The 26,633-nt window shown below is 45.0% G+C and overlaps 1 protein-coding gene across 1 annotated transcript in view; it reads right to left on the bottom strand.

The window, feature by feature from the left end:
- Positions 1-26,633, bottom strand: part of LOC135525602 (metastasis-associated protein MTA1-like) — a 95,940-nt gene that overhangs the window by 15,528 nt on the left and 53,779 nt on the right. Inside the window, exons 6-15 of the mRNA XM_064953322.1 lie at positions 23,099-23,162; positions 22,337-22,454; positions 21,328-21,430; positions 19,340-19,439; positions 11,995-12,183; positions 2,271-2,404; positions 1,869-2,050; positions 1,404-1,555; positions 978-1,167; positions 21-110 (exon numbers count right to left, since the gene is read on the bottom strand). Coding sequence (XP_064809394.1) covers positions 21-110; positions 978-1,167; positions 1,404-1,555; positions 1,869-2,050; positions 2,271-2,404; positions 11,995-12,183; positions 19,340-19,439; positions 21,328-21,430; positions 22,337-22,454; positions 23,099-23,162 — 1,322 coding nt within the window. The remainder of the gene's footprint in view (positions 1-20; positions 111-977; positions 1,168-1,403; positions 1,556-1,868; positions 2,051-2,270; positions 2,405-11,994; positions 12,184-19,339; positions 19,440-21,327; positions 21,431-22,336; positions 22,455-23,098; positions 23,163-26,633) is intronic.

The raw sequence follows: 26,633 nt of genomic DNA on the forward strand, positions 1-26,633 counted from the left end.
GGTGAGAATGAGATTCCCACCAAGATATCGGACCACTGACTCCAGAGGCTTCCTGTCAACCGGCTTCAGCGGCAATGGCTTTTTGGGCTCGTCTGGCAACCGCAGTGCACCTGGAAAACACCACAGCACAGGGTTAGTATGTGTAGCTGTTACATAAGATCTTGAAAAAAATAAAAAAAATACAACAGAAAAGGAAAATGGCATTTCTTATTGGACAATTACAGTCTCTCCCTGTTTTACTCAGTCTCCTTTGTGTGGTGCTTTAATGAACAGGACCCAGTTCTGCTCAGTACTCTCAATAGGCCTTGATTTGACCTGTGTTGAGGGGGAGGTAGGAGTGGAGAGGGAAGGTAAAGGTGGATTTTATTTGTGGAGGATTTGACAATAGGGGTGGAGGATAGGGGTGGAGGATAGGGGTGGAGGAGCAGAGGATAGGAGCAGAGGATAGGAGTGCTGGATAGGAGTGGAGGATAGGAGGAGCAGAGGATAGGAGTGCTGGATAGGAGTGGAGGATAGGAGGAGCGGGGGATAGGAGTGGAGGAGTGGAGGATAGGAGTGGAGGAGTGGAGGATAGGAGTGGAGGAGCGGAGGATAGGAGTGGAGGATAGGAGTGGAGGATAGGGGTGGAGGATAGGGGTGGAGGATAGGAGGAGCGGAGGATAGGAGTGGAGGATAGGGGTGGAGGTTAGGGGTGGAAGAGCAGAGGATAGGGGTGGAGGTTAGGGGTGGAGGATAGGGGTGGAAGAGCAGAGGATAGGGGTGGAGGTTAGGGGTGGAAGAGCAGAGGATAGGGGTGGAGGTTAGGGGTGGAAGAGCAGAGGATAGGGGTGGAGGTTAGGGGTGGAAGAGCAGAGGATAGGGGTGGAGGTTAGGGGTGGAAGAACGGAGGATAGGAGTGGAGGATAGGGGTGGAGGATAGGAGTGGAGGAGCGGAGTGGAGGATAGGGGTGGAGGTAGAGGTGTAGTATGTTACTCACATTCCTGTTTGATTTGGGCTGTGTTGAGGGGGAGGTAGGGGTGCCTGGCGAGGAAGCGTGGTCTGATGATGTCCTGACAGACGCGTCGGGCGGCGCGCGTCACCTGAGTGGTCATCAGGTAGAAGGCCTGTTTCGTCTTTACAGCAAACTTGGGGCTCCCGCTGTGACGCATTGGAACACCGTGGGGAGACTGGATAGGAGGGGAGGGGGGTGGGAGAGAGAAGCCAGAGAGACAGAGGGAGAGGAGGAGGAAGAAGAGAGAGTTAGATAATGGACAACAATCAGACAAGAGGAGTCCAAGACAAAGAGTTGTAGGTTGACATTAAGGAGGGCCAGGAGTTTCTCCTGCTCAGTTTACATTACTTTGGAAAACCTTCTCATCCTAATCATGATCTCAGTTTGTGTTGTTGTTTACATGTTGTTTACCATGTTGTTGCGGTTGGGTCCAGGCCTCTCTCCTTCCAGTCTTGTTGGCATCTTCAGTCCTCCATACTTCTTCCAGTAGGTCCAGCAGGAGGCACACAGACGACACTGCATGTTGGGGGGACCCCACGAGTACCACTGATACGAGCTGATGGCTACACACACACACAGAGAGACAGAGACACATGGGGATGGACACACACACACACAGACAGACACATTCGCACACACACACACACAGAGTTAGTGACATTCTTTAATCATTTAAGACTGAATTAATTAACACTAAAATAGCTCTGACTAGATTACACTGAGCTCACTCACTCACTCTCTCTAACTCACTCCATTGTTAAAGGAGAGCCATAGAGGCAATGGCTTGGAGCCTTACTACAGTATGGAATGAATCACTCATTTCCGGTCTAAATGAAGCAAAAACACTGAGTGTGGGTGGAGGGGAGTGGTACTCACTGTAGCAGCTCTCACAAGCGCGGCCCAGTCCTGGGGTCTGTCCTGGGGGCACTGGTAGCACCCCGGGGACACCCCCAGCTCCGACTGTGGCTCCAGCTGCAGCCCCGGAGCCGTTCACTAGGCCTCCCACAATGCCAGGCTTCACACTGTTAGCACTCAGCTGGTTGGGGTTGGGTTTGTTGCTATGAGGAAGTGGGCAGAGGATCAGAGTCTCAGAAATGCAACATACTGCAGCCAGTCCCATTTTGCTCCCTGTAAAGTATAAGCAATAAGGTAGAAGCTCCACCACTACATGGCTTATGCCCATACAGAGCCTTCCGACCTGCAGACTTCAGAAGAGTTAACGTTGAGGGTTTGGGAGGAGCTCATTGGGACCTGCTGTCTCAGTCTGTAGATACTCACTAGTTGGGGATGTAGACTTGCTTCAACTTGCTCTCTGCCTCTGCTGCTTTTAACCGTTTCTGCTGTACGTATCTGTCTGTGGTCTTCCACATGTAGTAATACTCTATGATACTGGTCAGGGACTTCCAGGGCAGCTGCAGGGGAAAACAAGAGAGACAACATTCTCAGCATAACATCTTCGCCATCATGCTTTAAAAAGGCACCACCTTTTGTATTTTCTCTACAATTTTTCTCTTCAATACAATCTTTGTAAAGTGATATTTTACAGTTGAATTAAGACCGCTCTCTTTAAAAAGTTTCAAAGAGGTAACTGAATTGTCAGAATACCAGAGCTGGCAGGCCCCACCCCTAATGGCAGCACGTGGTTTGCTGTGGCTGTGGGCTTTAGGAGAACAGAGAACTACACTGACTGTAACTGACCACCAGGTGGCAGAGTGAAACACAGTGGAAAGACAGCAGAACCATAATTTATTCCTTCCCCTCAGGGTAACAGCAGCATAGATACTGTATGGCTATATATTGCTCAGCCAGTTGTATCTATCTCTATGGCTGAGAGAGATACACTACATGACCAAAAGTATGTGGACACCTGCTCGTCAAACATCTCATTCCTGAGTGGGGCAGCGGTCTAAGGCACTGCTTCTCAGTGCAAGAGGCGTCACTGCAATCCCTGGTTTTTGAATCCAGGCTGCATCACATCCGGCCGTGATTGGGAATCCCATAGGGCGGCGCACAATTGGCCCAGCGTTGTCCGGATTTGGCCAGGGTAGGCCGTCATTGTAAATAAGAATTTGTTCTTAACTGATTTGCCTATTTAAATAAAAAATGTAATCCTAAATCATGGGCATTAATATGAAGTTGCTCCCCCTTCGATGCAATAACAGCCTCCACTCTTCTGGGAAGGCTTTCCACTAGATGTTGGAACATTGCTGCAGGGACTTGCTTCCATCAGCCACAAGAGCATTGGTGAGGTCGGGCACTGATGTTGGGCGATTAGGTCTGGCTCACAGTCGGCGCTCTAATTCATCCCAAAGGTGTTCGATGGGGTTGAAGACAGTTCTTCCACACTGATCTCGACCAACCATTTCTGTGTGGATCTCGCTTTGTGCAACAGGAAAGGGCCTTCCCAAACTTTTGCCACAAACTTCGAAGCACAGAATTGTCTAGAATGTCATTGTATGCTGTAGCGTTAAGATTTCCCTTCACTGAAACGAAGGGGCCTAGTCCGAACCATGAAAAAAAACAGACTATTATTCCTCCACCAAACTTCACAGTTGGCACTATGCATTTGGGCAGGTAGCGTTCTCCTGGCATTCGCCAAATCCAGATTGGTCCGTCGGACTGCAAAATGGTGAAGCGCGATTCATCACTCCAGAGAACGCGTTTCAACTGTTCCGGAGTCCAATAGCAGCGAGCTTTACACCACTCCAGACGACGCTTGGCATTGCTCATGGTCATCTTAGGCTTGTGTGCGGCTGCTCAGCCATGGAAACCCATTCCATGAAGCTCCCGACGAACAGTTCTTGTGCTGGCGTTGCTTCCAGAGGAACTCGGCAGTGAGTGTTGCAACAAAGGAGATAATGTTTTTTTACACACTACGCACTTCAGCACTCGGTGGCCCCATTCTGTGAGCTTGTGTGGCCTACCACTTCGCAACTGAGCCGTTGTTGATCCTAGACTTCACAATACAGTTGACCAGGGCAGCTCAAGCGGGGCTGAAATTCTCCGAACTGACTTGAAAATGTGGCACCCTATGACGGTGCCACGTTGAAAGTCACTGAGCTCTTCTGTAAGGCCATTCTACTGCCAATGTTTTTCTACGGAGATTGCATGGCTGTGTGCTTGATTTTAGACACCTGCTAGCAACGGCTGTGTCTGAAATAGTCGAATCCACTAATTTGAATGGGTGTCCACATACATTTGTATATATAGTGCATCTCTACGCCTGGAGAGATATGACCATACAATATCTATTTCTATGGCTGAGAGAGATATGACCATACATTATCTATCTCTATGGCTGAGAGAGATATGACCATACAATATCTATCTCTATGGCTGAGAGAGATATGACCATACAGTATCTATCTCTAAGGCTGAGAGAGATATGACCATACAGTATCTATCTCTATGGCTAAGAGAGATATGACCATACAGTATCTATCTCTATGGCTAAGAGAGATATGACCATACAGTATCTATCTCTAAGGCTGAGAGAGATATAGCCTTACAGTATCTATCTCTATGGCTGAGAGAGATATAGCCTTACAGTATCTATCTCTATGGCTGAGAGAGATATGACCATACAGTATCTATCTCTATGGCTGAGAGAGATATGACCATACAGTATCTATCTCTAAGGCTGAGAGAGATATGACCATACAGTATCTATCTCTATGGCTGAGAGAGATATGACCATACAGTATCTATCTCTATGGCTGAGAAAGATATGACCATACAGTATCTATCTCTAAGGCTGAGAGAGATATAGCCTTACAGTATCTATCTCTATGGCTGAGAGAGATATAGCCGTACAGTATCTATCTCTATGGCTGAGAGAGATATGACCATACAGTATCTATCTCTAAGGCTGAGAAAGATATGACCATACAGTATCTATCTCTAAGGCTGAGAGAGATATGACCAGACAGTATCTATCTCTATGGCTGAGAGATATGACCATACAGTATCTATCTCTATGGCTGAGAGATATGACCATACAGTATCTATCTCTATGGCTGAGAGAGATATGACCAGACAGTATCTATCTCTATGGCTGAGAAAGATATGACCATACAGTATCTATCTCTAAGGCTGAGAGAGATATATTCAGTGGTGGAGGGTATACGCCGTATACCCCTTATTTTTCAGTGGGCATTGTGTATACTCACTTTTTAATCCCCATGATAGGTATCAAAGTAGTGTAGTTGAGGTTAACAAGGCTGATGGAACAGATCAGATTGCTTAACAAGCTGATCAACTATTATTTCTTGACATTTTATGGGCAGCAATGTGCAAACTGTGGTAGGCCTACGTGCAAATGTTAGAAAATGCTCACCGCACATGTGAGCGGTTTCTTGGACAGAGATGGAATTTTATCCGTTAGAAATGTAGAAAGAGCGGAGATCTAAAGGTGCAACAACTATCATGGGCTGCTGATATAACTAGGATAATGCCTTTGGCTGCTAGACAATGAAAGAAAGTTGAAAGAAAACCAATAGAACACGAGAACACATATGAGGAAGTCTTTATAAAATAATTGCCTCCACATTTCTATGGTGGGAAATTGGCTATAGGCTACTTTGAAGCAAGGTAAAACGTCCAGGTTTCAAACAATTAAGAAACAGGAAAAATATAGCGATACTAACGATAGATCTACCGGTCTTCTGGCAGAACGATATCAAGATTACTTGTATCAATCCAGTGCCCATTTGTTTTACAAACTCCATCTCATGTGCTACAGAAACACCACCAATCAAACAGTGCTAGGTGCCTGTGGACTTGATTTAAAGGGCAACTACACTCAAAAATCTTCCCAGATCTTCCCAGACCTCAAAAGTGGTTGAGCATTGTTATGGACTTACATTTTGTGTTTTTACTATTTTTTAAAAGTGTGAATGCGAGCAAAAACCTGAAAAAAAAATTTTAACCAGAAACTTATGCATTTCTGACTCAGTTGACAGCCTCATTTATCTGTTTCAATAGTAGGCTTACTATTAGCTTACTGTACAGTACAGCTGACTGTGAAAGAGCAATATGAGATTTATAATTTTAGCTCATTCAGAGTGTACAGTACCAGTCAAAAGTGTGGACACTTACTCATTGAAGTCTTCTTCGGTATGACGCTACAAGCTTGGCACACCAGTATTTGGGGAGTTTCTCCCATTCTTCTCTGCAGATCCTCTCAAGCTCCGTCAGGTTGGATGGGGAGTGTCGCTGCACAGCTATTTCAGATCTCTCCAGAGATGTGTGACCGGGTTCAAGTTTGGGCTCTTTCTGGGCCACTCAAGGACATTGAGACTTGTCCTGAAGCCACTCCTGCATTGTCTTGGCTGTGTGCTTAGTGTTGCTGTCCTTTTGGAAGGTGAACCTTTTCCCTAGTCTGAGGTCCTGAGCACTCTGAAGAAGGTTTTCATCAAGGATCTCTCTGTACTTTTCTCAGTTCATCTTTCGATCCTGACAAGTCTGCCAGTCCCTGCCACTGAAAAACATCCCCACAGCATGATTCTGCCACCACCGTGCTTCACCGTAGGGATGGTACCACGTTTCCTCCAGACGTGACGCTTGGCATTCAGGCCAAAGACTTCAATCTTGGTTTCATCAGACCAGAGAATCTTGTTTCTCGTGGTATGAGTCCTTTAGGTGCCTTTTTGCAAACTCCAAGTGGGCTGTCATGTGCCTTTTACTGAGGAGTGGCTTTCGTCTGGCCTCTTTACCATAAAGGCCTGATTGATGGATTGCTGCAGAGATGGTTGTCCTTCTGAAAGGTTCTCCCATCTCCACAGAGGAACTCTGGAGCTCTATCAGAGTGATCATTGGGTTCTTGCTCACCTCACCTCCCTGACTAAGGACCTTCTCCCCCAATTGCTCAGCTTGGCCGGGCAGCCAGCTCTCGAAAGAGTCTTAGTGGTTCCAAACTTCTTCCATTTCAGAATGATGGAGGACACTGTGTTCTTGGGGACCTTCAATGCTGCAGAAATCTTTTGGTACCCTTCCCCAGATCTGTGCCTCGACACAATCATGTCTCGGAGCTCTACGGACAATTCCTTCTTGGTTTTTGCTCTGACATGCACTGTCAACTGTGGAACCTTATCTAGACAGGTGTGTGCCTTTCCAAATCATGTCCAATCAATTGAATTTACCACAGATGGACTCCAATCAAGTTGTAGAAACATCAAGGATGATCAATGGAAACAGGATGCACCTGAGCTTAATTTTGAGTCTCATAGCAAAGGGTCGGAATACTTTTGTAAATAAGGTATCTGTTTTTAATTTTTAATACATTTGCAAATATTTCTAAAAACCTGTTTTTGCCTTGTCATTATGGCATATTGTGTGTAGATTGATGAGTATTTTTTAAATGTAACTTCTTATGGCTGTAGGGGCAGTATTGAGTAGCTTGGATGAAAGGTACGCAGAGGTGCCCAGAGTAAACGGCCTGCTCCTCAGTCCCAGTTGCTAATATATGCATATTATTATTAGTATTGGATAGAACACACTATGAAGTTTGTGACTGTTTGAATGATGTCTGTGAGTATAACAGAATTCATATGGCAGGCAAAAACCTGAGAAGAATTCCAAACAGGTCGATTTTCAACCCAGCCCCTATTGAATTCAGTGGAATATGGATGAAGTTGCACTTCCTAGTGCTTCCACTAGATGTCAACCGTCTTTAGAAACTTGAATGAGGCTTCTACTGTGTTGTGGGGCTGAATGGGAGCTGAATGAGCCAGGTGTCTGGCAGAGAGCCAAGGGCTGGTCACACGCAATTCACATGATAGCGACCTGTGTTCCATGGCTTCTCCACAGACAAAGGAATTCTCCGGTTGGAACGTTATTGAAGTTTTATGATAAAAACATCCTAAAGATTGATTCTATACTTAGATTGAAATGTTTCTAAGACCTGTAATATAACTTTTTGAAGTTTTTGTCCGACGTTATGCTGGACCTGCATGAGCGTTTAGATTTGTATACCTATGTCCTAACAAAAGTAGCTACTTGGAAATAAATAAAGGACATTATCGAACAATTCAAGCATTTATTGTGGAACTAGGATTCCTGCGAGTGCATTCTGATGAAGATCATTAAAGGTAAGAGAATATTTATAGTGTTATTTCTGATTTCTGTTGAATCCAACATGGCGGATATTTCTTTTTCTGAGTGCCATCTCAGATTATTGCATGGTTTGCTTTTTCCGTAATTTTTTTAAAAATCTGGCACAGCGGTTGCATTAAGGAGAGGTGTATCTATAATTCCATGTGTATTTTCATTTACATTTATGATGAGTATTTCTGTTGAATTGATGTGGCTATGCAAAATCACTGGATGTTTTTGGAACTAGGGAACGTAACACACCAATGTAAACTCAGATTTTTTTATATAAATATGAACTTTATCAAACAAAACATACATGTATTGTGTAACATGAAGTCCTATGAGTGTCATCTGATGAAGATCATCAAAAGTTAGTGATTCATTTTATCTCTATTTGTGCTTTTTGTGACTCCTCTCTTTGACTGGCAAAATGGCTGTGTTTTTCTGTGAGTTGGTGGTCACCTAACATAATAGTTTGTGGTGCTTTCGCTGTAAAGCCTATTTGAAATCGGACACTGTGGAGGGATTAACAATAAGATTACCTTTAAAACGGTATAAGATACATGTATGTTTGAGGAATTTTAATTATGAGATTTCTGTTGTTTTGAATTTGGCGCCCTGCACTTTCACTGGCTGTTGTCATATCGATCCCGTTAACGGGATTGCAGCCATAAGAAGTTTTAATCCATTTTAGAATAAGGCTGTAACGTAACAAAATTTAGAAAAAGTCAAGCGGTTTGAATACTTTCTGAATGCACTATATAGCCATACCGTATCTATCTATATGACTGAGAGAGATATAGCCATACACTATTTATATCTATGGCTGAGAGATATAGCCATACACTATCTATATCTACGGCTGAGAGAGATATACACAAACTATCTATACCTGTTGTTGAGAGAAATATCACCATACAGTATATATTTATATGGCTGAGAGAGAGATATAGCCATACAGTTTCTAAAGTCATGGCCAAACATTTTGAGAATGACACAAATATAAATGTTCACAAAGTCTGCTCCCTCAGTTTGTATGATGGCAATTTGCATATAGTCCAGAATGTTATGAAGAGTGATCGGATGAATTGCAAAGTCCCTCTTTGCCATGCAAATGAACTGAATCCCCCAAAAAACATTTCCACTGCATTTTAGCCCTGCCACAAAAAGACCAGCTGACATCATGTCAGTGATTCTCTCGTTAACACAGGTGTGAGTGTTGACGAGGACAAGACTGGAGATCACTCTGTCATGCTGATTGAGTTCGAATAACAGACTGGAAGCTTCAAAAGGAGGATGATGCTTGGAATCATTGTTCTTCCTCTGTCAGCCATGGTTACCTGCAAGGAAACATGTGCCGTCATCATTGCTTTGCACAAAAAGGGCTTCACAGGCAAGGATATTGCTGCCAGTAAGATTGCACTGAAATCAACCATCTATCAGATCATCAAGAACTTCAAGGAGAGCGGTTCAATTGTGTGAAGAAGGCTTCAGGGCGTCCAAGAATGTCAAGCGCCAGGAGCGTTTCCTAAAGTTTATTCAGCTGTGGGATCAGGGCACCACCAGTACAGAGCTTGCTCAGGAATGGCAGCAGGCAGGTGTGAGTGCATCTGCACGCACAGTGAGGCGAAGACTTTTAGAGGATGGCCTGGTGTCAAGAAGGGCAGCAAAGAAGCCACTTCTCTCCAGGAAAAACATCGGGGACAAACTGATATTCTGCAAAAGGTACAGGGATTGGACTGCTGAGGACTAGATTAAAGTCATTGTCCCTGATGAATCCCATTTCCGATTGTTTGGGGCATATGGAAAAAAGCGCGACCATCAGTCCTGTGTCATGCCAACAGTAAAGCATCCTGAGACCATTCACATGTGGGGTTGCATCTCAGCCAAGGGAGTGGGCTCACTCACAACTTTGCCTAAGAACACAGCCATGAATAAAGAATGGTACCAACACATCCTCCGAGAGCAACTTCTCCCAACCATCCAGGAACAGTTTGGTGACGAACAATGCCTTTTCCAGCATGATGGAGCACCTTGCCATAAGGCAAAAGTCATAACTAAGTGCCTCGGGGAACAAAACATAGATATTTTGGGTCCATGGCCAGAAACTCCCCAGACCTTAATCCCATTGAGAACTTGTGGTCAATCCTCAAGAGGCAGGTGGACAAACAAAAACCCACAAATTCTGACAAACTCCAAGCATTGATTATGCAAGAATGGGCTGCCATCAGTCAGGATGTGGCCCAGAAGTTAATTGACCCCATGCCAGGGCAGATTGCAGAGGTCTTGAAAAAGAAGGGTCAGCACAGCAATAATTAGACTCTTTGCATCAACTTCATGTAATTGTCAATAAAAGCCTTTGACACTTATAAAATGCTTGTAATTATACTTCAGTATTCCATAGTAACATCTGACAAAAATATCTAAAGACACTGAAGCAGCAAACTTTGTGAAAATTAATATTTGTGTCATTCTCAAAACTTTTGGCCACGACTGTACAGTTGAAGTCGGAAGTTTACATACACTTAGGTTGGAGTCTTTAAAACTAGTTTTCAACCACTCCACAAATTTCTTGTTAACCTGTTGAAACTCTGGGGGCGCTATATCATTTTTGGATAAAAAGACGTGCCCGTTTTAAGCGCAATATTTTGTCACAAAAAGATGCTCGACTATGCATATAATTGGTAGCTTTGGAAAGAAAACACTCTGACGTGTCCAGAACTGCAAAGAAATTCTCTGTGCGTGCCCTAGAACGTGAGCTACAGGCAAAACCAAGATGAGACGGCATCCAGGAAATGAGCAGGATTTTTGAGGCTCTGTTTTCCATTGTCTCCTTATATGGCTGTGAATGCGAGAGGAACGAGCCTGCCCTTTCTGTCGTTTCCCCAAGGTGTCTGCAGCATTGTGACGTATTTGTAGGCATATCATTGGAAGATTGACCATAAGAGACCACATTTACCAGGTGTCCGCCCGGTGTCCTGCGCCGAAATTGGTGCGCAAAACTCAGCTGCAAGTATTTTTCCATGGAATTTAGAGAAGAAAGCAGGCTTCCACGAACGATATATCAACGAAAAGATATGTGAAAAAACACCTTGAGGATTGATTCCAAACAACGTTTGCCATGTTTCGGTCGATATTATGGAGTTAATTCGGAAAAAGTTTGACGTTGTAGGTGACTGAATTTTCGGTTCATTTCGGTAGCCAAATGTGATGTACAAAACGGAGCGATTTCTCCTACACAAAGACGCTTTCAGGAAAAACTGCACATTTGCTATGTAACTGAGAGTCTCCTCATTGAAAACATCCGAAGCTCTTCAAAGGTAAATGATTTTATTTATTTGGTTATCTGGTTTTTGTGAAAATGTTGCGTGCTAAATGCTACTCAAAATGCTAAGCTAGCTTAGCATACTCTTACACAAATTAGTGAATTGCTATGGTTCAAAAGCATATTTTGAAAATCTGAGATGACAGTGTTGTTAAGAAAAGGCTAAGCTTGAGAGTAGGTGCATTATTTTCATTTTATTTGCGATTTTCAGAAATCGTTAACGTTGCGTTATGCTAATGAGCCTGAGGCTTTAGTCACGATCCCGGATCCGGGATGGGGAGTTTCAAGAGTTAACAAACTAGTTTTGGCAAGTCGGTTAGGACATCTACTTTGTGCGTGACACAAGTACTTTTTCCAACAACCGTTTACAGACAAATTATTTCACTTATAATGCTTCTGGTAGCCCGACAATTCCCCTGACGATTTGGTGATATGCACATCAGTTTCCTTGTGGAGGGTAGTCCCAGCCAAGGCAGCAGAACCGGACCTGTCTGTCTGTCTGAAACCTGTCTGTCTGCCCGTTGTCCGTCTGTACTCACAAAGTCCTGTTGTATGTCTGTCTGTCCGTTGTCCGTCTGTACTCACAAAGTCCTGTTGTATGTCTGTGAAGTCTTTTCCGTATTTCTCCAGGGCCTCTTCAAACAGGTTGGCCTCGGAGGCGCTCCACTCCTCCATCTCGTCCCGGCAGAGAATAGGTCCTCCCTGGGGAACCAGGGCAGCGATGGCCCGCGTCATGTCATAACCCGTCTTATCCAAGGTGTCCATGGCATGGAACTAGGGAGAAGATCGGAGGAGGGAGGGGGATATTGTGTTGTGTTCAGTAGGCAGAAAACATGAAGAAACAGGGTGGTACCATCTGTATTTGTCCAATATGTATTTGTCCGTGGGGTTTACTGTGTGCCCTAATGAACACGTATGCCCCTAGATTTCACCTATACCCAGCCAACAAAATACACCCTTGTAACAAACAAACCAAGCAAAAGGTCCCTATTTTTCTGTCTGCCAAAGCCACCAAAGTTAATGGAGCTGCATAGTCTATTATGGATGTGCTATTATCTTGTCACTTGTCTTAGTCAGTGTGAGGGTCTCTCTATTCATGAGTGTAAGAGTCGATTTGTGTGCATGTTGTTTTCATGTATATGTAAGTGTGCTGTGCGCATGTTGTTTTCATGTATATGTACGTGTGCTGTGCGCATGTGCTTTTCATGTACAGTACCAGTCAAAAGTTTGGACACCTACTCATTACCGACCATTTCGAATCCCACCGTACCTTCTCCACTATGCAATCTGGTTTCAGATCTGGTCATGGGTGCACCTCAGCCACGCTCAAGGTCCTAAATGATATCATAACTGCCATCAATAAGTGACATTACTGTGCAGCCGTATTCATCGACCTGGCCAAGGCTTTCAACTCTGTCAATCACCACATTCTTATCAGCAGACTCAACACCCTTGATTTCTCAAATGACTGCCTCACCTGGTTCACAATCTACTTCTCAGACAGAGTTCAGTGTGTCAAATCAGAGAGCCTGTTGTCCGGACCTCTGGCAGTCTCTATGGGAGTGCCACACGGTTCAATTCTCGGGCAGACTATCTTCTCTGTATATATCAATGATGTCGTTCTTGCTAATGGTGATTCTCTGATCCTCACCATCTACGCAGACAACACCATTCTGGATACATCTGGCCCTTCTTTGGACGCTGTGTTAACTAACCTCCAGGTGAGCTTCAACGCCAACCAACTCTCCTTCCGTGGCCTCCAACTGCTCTTAAATGCAAGTAAAACTAAATGCATGCTCTTTAACCAATCGCTGCCCACACCTGCCCGCCCGTCCAGCATCACTACTCTGGACTAGAGGTCGACCGATTAATCGGAATGGCCGATTAATATGTCCGATTTCAAGTTTTCATAACAATCGGAAATCTGTATTTTTGGGCGCCGATTAAAAATAAAAAAATGTACACCTTAATTTAATCTTTATTTAACTAGGCAAGTCAGTTAAGGACACATTCTTATTTTCAATGACGGCCTAGGAACGGTGGGTTAACTGCCTTGTTCAGGGGCAGAAAGACAGATTTTCACCTTGGCAGCTCGGGGGACCCAATCTTGCAACCTTACAGTTAACTAGTCCAACGCAATATCGACCTACCTCTCTCTCGTTGCACTCCACAAGGAGACTGCCTGTTACGCAAATGCAGTAAGACAAGGTAAGTTGCTAGCTAGCATTAAACTTATCTTAGAAAAGAAAAATCTATCATAATCACTAGTTAACTACACATGGTGGATGATATTACTAGATATTATATAGCGTGTCCTGTGTTGCATATAATCTGACTGAGCATACAAGCATACAAGTTTCTAAGTATCTGACTGAGCGGTGGTAGGCAGAAGCAGGGCGGTAAACATTCATTCAAACAGCACTTTTGTGTTTTTTGCCAGCAGCTCTTCGTTGTGCGTCAAGCATTGCGCTGTTTATGACTTCAAACCTATCAACTCTCGAGATGAGGCTGGTGTGACCGAAGTGAAATGGCTGGCGAGTTAGCGCCCGCTAATAGCATTTCAAACTTCACTCGCTCTGAGCCTTGGAGTGGTTGTTCCCCTTGCTCTGCATGGGTAACGCTGCTTCAATGGGGTGGCTGTTGTTGTTGTGTTGCTGGTTCGAGCCCAGGGAGGAGCGAGGAGAGGGACAGAGGCTATACTGTTACACTGGCAATTCTAAAGTGCCTATAAGAACATCCAATAGTCAAAGGTTAATGAAATACAAATAGTATAGAGGGAAATAGTCCTATAATAACTACAACCTAAAACTTCTTACCTGGGAATATTGAAGACTCATGTTAAAAGGAACCACCAGCTTTCATATGTTCTCATGTTCTGAGCAAGGAACTGAAACGTTAGCTTTCTTACATAGCACATATTGCACTTTTACGTTCTTCTCCAACACTTTGTTTTTGCATTATTTAAACCAAATTGAACATGTTTCATTATCTACTCGAGACTAAATTGATTTTATTGATGTATTATATTAAGTTTAAATAAGTGTTAATTCAGTATTGTTGTAATTGTCATGATTACAAATACATTTTTTTTAATCGGCCGATAAATCGGTATCGGCTTTTTTTGGTCCTCCAATAATCGGTATCGGCAATGAAAAATCATAATTGGTCGACCTCTACTCTGGACGGTTCTGACTTAGAATATGTGGACAACTACAAATACCTAGGTGTCTGGTTAGACTGTAAACTCTCCTTCCAGACTCACATTAAACATCTCCAATCCAAAATTAAACCTAGAATAGGCTTCCTATTTCACAACAAAGCATCCTTCACTCATGCAGCCAAACATACCCTCGTAAAACTGACCATCCTAACAATCCTTGATGATGTCATTTACAAAATAGCCTCCAACACTCAACTCAAAAATTGGATGCAGTCTATCACAGTGCCATCCATTTTGTCACCAAAGCCCCATATACTACCCACCACTGCTAACCTGTACACTCTCGTTGGCTGGCCCTCGCTTCATACTCGTCGCCAAACCCACTGGCGCCAGGTCATCTACAAGTCTCTGCTAGGTAAAGCCCCGCCTTATCTCAGCTCACTGGTCACCATAGCAGCACCCACCCGTAGCACGCGCTCCAGCAGGTATATCTCACTGGTCACCCCAAAAGCCAATTCTTCCTTTGGCCGCCTTTCCTTCCAGTTCTCTGTTTCCAATGACTGGAACAAACTGCAAAAATCACTGAAGCTGGAGACACATATCACCCTCACTAGCTTTAAGCACCAGCTGTCAGAGCAGCTCACAGTTCACTGTATCTGTAAATAGCCCATCCAACTACCTCATCCCCATACTATATTTATTTACCTTGCTCCTTTGCATCGCAGTATCTCTACTTGCACATTCATCTTCTGCACACCTACCATTCCAGTTTTAATTTGCTATATTTTAATTACTTCGCCACCATGGCCTATTTATTGCCTTACCTCCCTTATCCTACCTCATTTGCACACATTGTATATAGACATTTCCTACTGTATTATTGACTGTACGTTTGTTTATTCCATGTGTAACTCTGTGTTGTTGTTTGTGTCGAACTGCTTTTCTTTATCTTGGCCAGGTCGCAGTTGTAAATGAGAACTTGTTCTTAACTAGCCTACCTGGTTAAATAAAGGTGAAATAAAAAATTTAATAAAAATTCAAGGATTTTTCTTCATTTTTACTATTTTATACATTGTAGAATAACAGTGAAAACATCAAAACTATGAAATAACACATATGGAATAATATAGTAACCAAAAAGTGTTAAACAAATCAAAATACAGTGCCTTGCGAAAGTATTCGGCCCGCTTGAACTTTGCGACCTTTTGCCACATTTCAGGCTTCAAACATAAAGATATAAAACTGTATTTTTTTGTGAAGAATCAACAACAAGTGGGACACAATCATGAAGTGGAACGACATTTATTGGATATTTCAAACTTTTTTAACAAATCAAAAACTGAAAAATTGGGCGTGCAAAATTATTCAGCCCCTTTACTTTCAGTGCAGCAAACTCTCTCCCGAAGTTCAGTGAGGATCTCTGAATGATCCAATGTTGACCTAAATGACTAATGATGATCAATACAATCCACCTGTGTGTAATCAAGTCTCCGTATAAATGCACCTGCACTGTGATAGTCTCAGAGGTCCGTTAAAAGCGCAGAGAGCATCATGAAGAACAAGGAACAAAAAAAAATTCATCCATGCTTTTGTTACTTCTAGGTTAGACTACTGCAAAGCTCTACTTTCCGGCTACCCGGATAAAGCAGTTAATAAAATTCAGTTAGCGCTAAATACGGCTGCTAGAATCCTGACTAGAACCAAAAAATTTGATCATATTACTCCAGTGCTAGCCTCCCTACACTGGCTTCCTGTTAAGGCAAGGGCTGAATTCAAGGTTTTACCGCTAACCTAAAAAGCATTACATGGGCTTGCTCCTACCTATCTTTCTGATTTGGTCCTGCAATACATACCTACATGTACGTTACGGTCAGGAGAAGCAGGCCTCCTAATTGTCCCTATAATTTCTAAGCAAACGGCTGGAGACAGGGCTTTCTCCTATAGAGCTCCATTTTTATGGAATGGTCTGCCTACCCATGTGAGAGACGCAGACTCGGTCTCAACCTTTAAGTCTTTACTGAAGACTCATCTCTTCAGTCGGTCATATGATTGAGTGTTGTCTGGCCCAGGAGTGTGAAGGTGAAGAGAAAGGTTCTGGAGCAACGAACCACCCTTGCTGTCTCTGCCTGGCCGGATCCCCTCTCTCCACTGGGATTCTCTGGTTCTAACCCTATTACAGGGGCTAAGTCACTGGCTTACTGGTGCTCTTCCATGCCGTCCCTAGGAGGGGTGCGTCACTTGAGTGGGCAAAGTCACCGACGTGATCATCCTGTCTGGGTTGGCGCCCCCCCTTGAGTTGTCCGGGAGTATCATCGGATAGGGCCACAGTGTCTCCTGACCTCTCCTGTCTCAGCCTCCAGTATTTATGCTGCAGTAGTTTATGTGTCGGGGGCTAGGGTCAGTCTGTTATATCTGGAGTACTTCTCCTGTCTTATCCGGTGTCCTGTGTAAATTTAAGAATGCTCTCTCTCTGAGGACCTTAGCCCTAGGACCATGCCTCAGGACTACCTGGCATGATGACTCCTTGCTGTCCCCAGGCCACCTGGCCATGCTGCTGCTCCAGTTTCAACTGTTCTGCCTGCGGCTATGGAACCCTGACCTGTTCACTGGACGTGCTACCTGTCCCAGACCTGCTGTTTTCAACTCTCTGGAGACAGTAGGAGCGGTAGAGATACTCTTAATGATCGGCTATGAAAAGCCAACTGACATTTACTCCTGAGGTGCTGACCTGTTGCACCCTCGGCAACTACTGTGATTATTATTATTTGACCATGCTGGTCATTTATGAACTTTTGAACATCTTGGCCATGTTCTGTTATAATCTCCACCCGGCACAGCCAGAAGAGGACTGGCCCTCCCTCATACCCGGGTTCCTCTCTAGGTTTCTTCCTAGGTCTTGGCCTTTCTAGGGAGTTTTTCCTAGCCACCGTGCTTCTACACCTGCATTGCTTGCTATTTGGGGTTTTAGGCTGGGTTTCTGTACAGCACTTTGAGATATCAGCTGATGTAAGAAGGGATATATAAATACATTTGATTTATTTATTTATTTTTTTAGCCACCCTTTGCCTTGTTGACAGCTTTGCACACTCTTGGCATTCTTTCAACCAGCTTCATGAGGTAGACACCTGGAATGCATTTCAATTAACAGGTGTGCCTTGTTAAAAGTACATTTGTGGAATTTCTTTCCTTCTTAATGAGTTTGAGCCAATCAGTTGTGTTGTGACAAGGTAGGGGTGGTATACAGAAGACAGCCCTATTTGGTAAAAGACCAAGTCCATATTATGGCAAGAAGGTCAGTCAATCTAGAACATTTCAAGAGCTTTGAACGTTTCTTCAAGTGCAGTTGCAAAAACCATCAAGCGCTATGATGAATCTGGCTCTCATGAGGACCGCCACAGAAAAGGAAGACCCAGAGTTACCTCTGCTGCAGAGGATACGTTCATTAGAGTTAACTGCACCTCAGATTGCAGCCCAAATAAATGCTTCACAGAGTTCAAGAAACAGACACATCACAACATCAACTGTTCAGAGGAGACTGTGTGAATCAGGCCTTCATGGACTAAAGGACACCAATAATAAGAAGAGACTTGCTTCGGGGGAAAAACACGAGCAATGGACACTAGACCAGTGGAAATCTGTCATTTGGTCTGATGAGTCCAAATTTGAGATTTTTGGTTCCAACCGCCATGTTTTTGTGAGACGCAGAGTAGGTGAACGGATGATCTCTGCATGTGTGGTTCCCACTGTGAAGCATGGAGGAGGAGGTGTGATGGTGCTTTGCAGGAGACACTGTGATTTATTTAGAATTCAAGGCACACTTAACCAGCATGGCTACCACAGCATCCTGCATCGATATGCCATTCCATCTGGCCTGCGCTTAGTGGGACTATCATTTGTTGTTCAACAGGACAATGACCCAAAACCCACCTCCAGGCTGTGTAAGGGCTATTTGACCAAGGAGAGTGATGGAGTGCTATATCAGATGACCTGGCCTCTACAATCACCAGACCTCAACCCAATTGAGATTGTTTGGGATGAGTTGGACAGCAGAGTAAAGGAAAAGCAGCCAACAAGTGCTCAGCATATGTGGGAACTCCTTCAAGACTATTGGAAAAGCATTCTTCATGAAGCTGGTTGAGAGAATGCCAAGAGTGTGAAAAGCTGTCATCAAGGCAAAGGGTGGCTACTTTGAAGAATCTAAAATATATTTAGATATGTTTAACACTTTTTTGGTTACTACATGATTCCATATGTGTTATTTCATAGTTTTGATGTCTTCACTACTATTCTACAATGTAGAAAATAGTCTAAATAAAGAAAACCCCTTGAATGAGTAGGTGTGTCCAAACTTTTGACTGGTACTGTATATGGATGTGTGTTGCGAGCATGTTGTTTTCATGTATATTGATGTGTGTGTTTGTGTGTAAGCTGTACCTCGGAGGCCTGTTTTCCATGTTTTATGTATGAGGTGCAGAATTGGGCCGGAACATGGCCACATGGGTCGTCTGGGGCCGCTGAAGCCTGCCCGTTACTGATACTCAGACACACACACACGCAATATCACACACACGCTCAGTCACACAGAGATGCCCCATACACGCACACAGACACACATGCGCACAAATGCAACCATGCACACCCACTCACACCCGCTACTGAAGCTCCCAGCATACCCCTGGGCTAATAGCAATCCTGCCGAGCACTCACCTCTGGCCTGACCCTGACCCTACCTAGGGCAGTGGGCAATGTGTGTATGTGTGTGTGTCTTACCAGGGTGATGTCTCTAGAGGCAGCAGCAGCACTCATGTGAAGACTGGGCTGCCGGACAGAACTACTGCAGTCTAGAGCCCGCGCAAAAGTACCCACTGACCTGAGAGACAGAGGAATGGAGAAAGGAAGGGGGAGAGAGGGAGGGATGACAGAGAGGGAGGGGGAAGGATGAGAGAGACAATGGGGGGCGAGACAAGGAGGAAAAGAGATGGGGGAGAGAGACAAGGAGGGAAAGAGATGGGGGAGAGAGAAACAAGGAGGGAAAGAAATGGGGGAGAGAGAGAGAAGAGGAGGGAGAGACAAGGAGGCAAAGAGATGGGGGAGAAAGAGAGACAAGGAGGGAAAGAGAAGAGAGAGAGAAGCAAGAGGAGTTTGTGTTAACCCTCCAGATTTAGAGGTATGACAACATAGTGCAGAGCTAAGAGGAAGAGGTGGAAATAAACCCCTCCACCTCCCACCAGACCAGTCTTCTAACCCCTCCACCTCCCACCAGACCAGTCTTCTAACCCCTCCACCACCCACCAGACCAGTCTTCTAACCCCTCCACCTCCCACCAGACCAGTCTTCTAACCCCTCCACCTCCCACCAAACCAGTCTTCTAACCCCTCCACCTCCCACCAGACCAGTCTTCTAACCCCTCCACCTCCCACCAGACCGGTCTTCTAACCCCTCCACCAGACCAGTCTTCTAACCCCCCCACCAGACCAGTCTTCTAACCCCTCCACCAGACCAGTCTTCTAACCCCTCCACCAGACCAGTCTTCTAACCCCTCCACCAGACCAGTCTTCTAACCCCTCCACCTCCCACCAGACCAGTCTTCTAACCCCTCCACCAGACCAGTCTTCTAACCCCTCCACCTCCCACCAGACCAGTCTTCTAACCCCTCCACCTCCCACCAAACCAGTCTTCTAACCCCTCCACCTCCCACCAGACCGGTCTTCTAACCCCTCCACCTCCCACCAAACCAGTCTTCTAACCCCTCCACCAGACCAGTCTTCTAACCCCTCCACCAGACCAGTCTTCTAACCCCTCCACCAGACCAGTCTTCTAACCCCTCCACCAGACCAGTCTTCTAACCCACCTCCCACCAGACCGGTCTTCTAACCCCTCCACCTCCCACCAGACCGGTCTTCTAACCCCTCCACCAGACCAGTCTTCTAACCCCTCCACCTCCCACCAAACCAGTCTTCTAACCCCTCCACCTCCCACCAGACCAGTCTTCTAACCCCTCCACCTCCCACCAAACCAGTCTTCTAAACCCTCCACCTCCCACCAGACCAGTCTTCTAACCCTTCCACCAGACCAGTCTTCTAACCCCTCCACCAGACCAGTCTTCTAAACCCTCCACCTCCCACCAGACCGGTCTTCTAACCCTTCCACCAGACCAGTCTTCTAACCCCTCCACCAGACCAATCTTCTAACCCCTCCATCAGACCAGTCTTCTAACCCCTCCACCCCCCACCAGACCAGTCTTCTAACCCCTCCACCCCCCACCAGACCAGTCTTCTAACCCCTCCACCCCCACCAGACCAGTCTTCTAACCCCTCCACCTCCCACCAGACCAGTCTTCTAACCCCTCCACCCCCCACCAGACCAGTCTTCTAACCCCTCCACCTCCCACCAGACCAGTCTTCTAACCCCTCCACCCCCCACCAGACCAGTCTTCTAACCCCTCCACCTCCCACCAGACCAGTCTTCTGACCCCTCCACCCCCCACCAGACCAGTCTTCTAACCCCTCCACCTCCCACCAGACCAGTCTTCTAACCCCTCCACCAGACCAGTCTTCTAACCCCTCCACCCTTATACCACAACAGAGTCTATCTTACCAACGACTACCCCAAAAACCCTGCTCCATCTCCTCCTAGTCCCACCAGAGCCTTTTACATTTCGTATCCATCTCACAGCAGTCTTACCAAGCTACTAGCACCTCCCACCACAGTAGAGCCATAACCCTTCCACCATAGCCCACCGAACCGGACCCACTTACCGAGCCACAACCAGGAACTGGTCGATCTGTTTCTCTGTGAGGGGACTGCTGGGGTCCCACACCTTCTCCTCCAGCTTGGCCAGGTCCCTGCCATCCTCCTCACCTGAAAGTCCATTTAGCCCAATTACGCATTAGAAACCAGTTAGCAGTTACCCCATACAAACCAGTTAACACAGTCACTGTTAGAAACCAGTTAGCACAGTTACCCCATACAAACCAGTTAACACAGTCACTGTTAGAAACCAGTTAGCACAGTTACCTCATACAAACCAGTTAACACAGTCACTGTTAGAAACCAGTTAGCACAGTTACCTCATACAAACCAGTTAACACAGTCACTGTTAGAAACCAGTTAGCACAGTTACCTCATACAAACCAGTTAACACAGTCACTGTTAGAAACCAGTTAGCACAGTCACCCCTTATAAACCAGTTAGCACAGTCACCCCTTATAAACCAGTTACACAGTCATCCAGTCTGCCACACTACACCAACCTGACTAAACCGCCCTGTGGGTATTTAAACTAAACTTATGACGGTGCAGCAAAGTGAGGAGACATACATGCCCTCTGGCTCTCCATCAGTCTTGGGGTGATGTGGTTCTGGTTCCTCATAAAACTTGCTTGTAGACACATTCACACACTTTGACATAACGTATATCCTGCCCTCTGGCCCTCTCAAACACTATTGGGGTGACATGGCTCCTCACTAAAACTCACACTCTGATTCACACTCTTTGACATAACGTTGCATAATAGCGTCCAGTGCAGTGTGATAGACGCCCATGCCCTCCCACTGACTGCACCCTGAGATGAGATAGGACCCTGCCTGCAGTACCAAAGAGAATACTAGCCAAGAGGCTAATCTACAGGTTGGCGTGACACATTTTGCTATGGGAAATGCTAACAGTTCAGTCTTTCATATGAGTGTCTTTGGCGTACGAACCCTAATTGCTCCTGTCAGTCACTCTGGATAAGAGCGTCTGATAAATGACTCAAATATAAATGTACCCTCTTTGAGGAAGTCTGTGATGTCTGCCTGGTACTTGTTCCCCACCCTGATCTCCCCTTTATCAGCCAGAAGAGTCTTCTGCTGGGGGTCGTAGACCAGGGAGTAGAAGAACGCATCCTGGAGAGAGGGATGGAGAGAGGGAGGACAAGAGAGAGAGACAGATGGGGAGGAGAGAGGGATGGAGAGGGGGGACAAGCGAGAGGGACAGATAGGGAGGAGAGAGGGATGGAGAGGGGGGACAAGCGAGAGGGACAGATAGGGAGGAGAGAGAGATAGAGAAGGCGGACAAGAGAAAGAGACAGATAGAGAGGAGAGAGGGATGGAGAGAGAGATTGAGAGGGAGGTGAAAAGGGATGGAGAGAGGGATGGAGAAGGAGGACAAGAGAGAGGGACAGATAGGGAGGAGAGAGGGATGGAGAGGGAGGACAAGAGAAAGAGACAGATAGGGAGGAGAGAGGGATGGAGAGGAGAGAGTAAGAGACAAATGATTGAAGAGGTTGAGTGGGGTTGTGTGTGTGTGTGTGTAGCAGCTAGTCTCTCGTCTTCTCATTACTGACTGTGAAAAGAACATTCTGGTTCAACACACTGAATTATTCATCCAGCATCAAGACACACACACATTAATTTAATATGGAGTACATTTAGACAGTACATCCCATTCTCCATCCAGCAGTTCTATGTGAGGACAGTGTGTGTGTGAGTGAGAGATTGAGAGTCAGTGAGAGAGAGAAGGGGCAGTGTTTGAGAGGCGAGCCACCTACCTCTCGGTCCAGGTAGGACTTCAGAGCCTCCGTCTCGTTCAGCAGAGTGACACAACACTTCCCCCTGAGAGAGAGACACACACAGAGAGAGACAGGCACAGAAAGTCAGAAACAACCCCTTACTAATATTATATAATGAAGCACAGTACAGTATATTAGGGGTGTTCGGTACATATCACGGTCATGGTTCGCCTTCGGTACACAAGTTTCCCAGAAGGGCCAGAATTTACCAGTCGTATGTGGTAAATTCCCACTTGCTTACACTGCCTAGTTCAGTGCAAGATTCGTACTTGTGCCTCTCATACAGTTTTCATTTTTTTTTTAATTTTACCTTTATTTAACTAGGCAAGTCAGTTAAGAACACATTCTTATTTTCAATGACGGCCTAGGAACAGTGGGTTAACTGCCTGTTCAGGGGCAGAACGACAGATTTGTACCTTGTCAGCTCGGGGATTCGAACTTGCAACCTTTCGGTTACTAGTCCAATGCTCTAACCACTAGGCTACCCTGCCGCTCCAAAGTACATCTCCCACTCTGGGGTAATGTGATGGACTGTCACTGATAAGCAAAGCACAACACAAGGTGCATTGGCCAATTCATTGGAACCTTGGGCTTTGGTTTACTTATATAAAGCGAGTACTACCGGTTTGCTGAATTGGGTGCAAAAGGGAAGTTGGCTCAAAATCTTTCATGAGGGCCTGAAAGCCCCTATTCTCACCCACCGAGAATGGATGCATATCTGCAGCTATAAACCAAAGGTTGTTAGAAATAAAAACATAGCCTACCTGTCGCTCTTGTAATTTCTTTGGCCCGTTCAGAATCAGCTGCCCAGGGCTAATCTACTGGTGAGCCAAAATGGAGATTTAAAGGGAGCCGGAGGATCCTCCAACTCTGGTTTATCGACCCCACCACTAGGCATCATAAAGAACTAGTTCCTGGCTGCGCCTCACACCAGGACAGTGTGAAATGTGTCAGTTAAGATGAAAATGTTGATTACGTGTGCATAGGCTGTTAGTTGTTTTAACGGAATAGCCTGGGAAAAAAAATGTCACCTCAGATTTACTTAAGAGGCATAGGCCTACAACACAGAGTAGGCAGAGCTTATCTAAAAGTATGTATTCATTAGGATTCACAGTGCGGATCAATCAGAGGTCCCCAAACGGTTCGGTACGAATATGTGTACCGTTACACACCCAGCCTATATGTGTTCCCAGCCTATATGTGTTCCCAGCCGTGAGAGGAAGGCGTCTATTTTCCAGGCTGCGTTAATACAAAAAACGGGAACACAGCGTACCTAAAGTGTGTAGCTAGCTGGTATAAAGGTGTATCTGATGTGTGACTAACTGGTCCAGGAAGAGGTATATAATGTAGCGTACCTAAAGTGTATAGCTAGCTGGTATAAAGGTGTATCTGATGTGTGACTAACTGGTCCAGGAAGAGGTATATAATGTAGCGTACCTAAAGTGTGTAGCTAGCTGGTATAAAGGTGTATCTGATATAGATGCACTATTGTAAAGTGGCTGTTCCACTGGATGTCAGAAAGTGAATTCACCAATTTGTAAGTCGCTCTGGATAAGAGCGTCTGCTAAATGACTTAAATGATGTGTGACTAACTGGTCCAGGAAGAGGTATATAATGTAGAGGGTGGTGACTCTAGCTGGTCTGGTAGTAGGTATATAATGTAGCGTACCTAAAGTGTGTAGCTAGCTGGTATAAAGGTGTATCTGATGTGTGACTAACCGGTCCAGGAAGAGGTATATAATGTAGTGGGTAGTGACTCTACCTGGTCTAGTAGTAGGTATATAATGTAGTGGGTAGTGACTCTAGCTGGTCTAGTAGTAGGTATATAATGTAGCGGGTAGTGACTCTATAGCTGGTCTAGTAGTAGGTATATAATGTAGAGGGTAGTGACTAGCTGGTCTAGTAGTAGGTATATAATGTAGTGGGTAGTGACTCTAGCTGGTCTAGTAGTAGGTATATAATGTAGTGGGTAGTGACTCTGGTTAGTCTAGTAGTAGGTATATAATGTAGCGGGTAGTGACTCTAGCTGGTCTAGTAGTAGGTATATAATGTAGCGGGTAGTGACTCTATAGCTGGTCTAGTAGTAGGTATATAATGTAGAGGGTAGTGACTAGCTGGTCTAGTAGTAGGTATATAATGTAGTGGGTAGTGACTCTAGCTGGTCTAGTAGTAGGTATATAATGTAGTGGGTAGTGACTCTGGTTAGTCTAGTAGTAGGTATATAATGTAGTGGGTAGTGACTCTGGTTAGTCTAGTAGTAGGTATATAATGTAGTGGGTAGTGACTCTGGTTAGTCTAGTAGTAGGTATATAATGTAGTGGGTAGTGACTCTAGCTGGTCTAGTAGTAGGTATATAATGTAGCGGGTAGTGACTCTAGCTGGTCTAGTAGTAGGTATATAATGTAGCGGGTAGTGACTCTGGTTAGTCTAGTAGTAGGTATATAATGTAGCGGGTAGTGACTCTATAGCTGGTCTAGTAGTAGGTATATAATGTAGAGGGTAGTGACTAGCTGGTCTAGTAGTAGGTATATAATGTAGTGGGTAGTGACTCTAGCTGGTCTAGTAGTAGGTATATAATGTAGTGGGTAGTGACTCTGGTTAGTCTAGTAGTAGGTATATAATGTAGTGGGTAGTGACTCTAGCTGGTCTAGTAGTAGGTATATAATGTAGCGGGTAGTGACTCTAGCTGGTCTAGTAGTAGGTATATAATGTAGCGGGTAGTGACTCTGGTTAGTCTAGTAGTAGGTATATAATGTAGCGGGTAGTGACTCTATAGCTGGTCTAGTAGTAGGTATATAATGTAGAGGGTAGTGACTAGCTGGTCTAGTAGTAGGTATTTAATGTAGTGGGTAGTGACTCTAGCTGGTCTAGTAGTAGGTATATAATGTAGTGGGTAGTGACTCTAGCTGGTCTAGTAGTAGGTATATAATGTAGAGGGTAGTGACTCTAGCTGGTCTAGTAGTAGGTATATAATGTAATGGGTAGTGACTCTGGTTAGTCTAGTAGTAGGTATATAATGTAGCGGGTAGTGACTCTACCTGGTCTAGTAGTAGGTATATAATGTAGTGGGTAGTGACTCTGGTTAGTCTAGTAGTAGGTATATAATGTAATGGGTAGTGACTCTAGCTGGTCTAGTAGTAGGTATATAATGTAGCGGGTAGTGACTCTGGTTAGTCTAGTAGTAGGTATATAATGTAGCGGGTAGTGACTCTATAGCTGGTCTAGTAGTAGGTATATAATGTAGAGGGTAGTGACTAGCTGGTCTAGTAGTAGGTATTTAATGTAGTGGGTAGTGACTCTAGCTGGTCTAGTAGTAGGTATATAATGTAGTGGGTAGTGACTCTGGTTAGTCTAGTAGTAGGTATATAATGTAATGGGTAGTGACTCTAGCTGGTCTAGTAGTAGGTATATAATGTAGCGGGTAGTGACTCTATAGCTGGTCTAGTAGTAGGTATATAATGTAGCGGGTAGTGACTCTATAGCTGGTCTAGTAGTAGGTATATAATGTAGTGGG

This window comes from Oncorhynchus masou, chromosome 32 (genome assembly GCF_036934945.1).
Source record: "Oncorhynchus masou masou isolate Uvic2021 chromosome 32, UVic_Omas_1.1, whole genome shotgun sequence".
NCBI classification, from domain to species: Eukaryota; Metazoa; Chordata; class Actinopteri; order Salmoniformes; family Salmonidae; genus Oncorhynchus; species Oncorhynchus masou.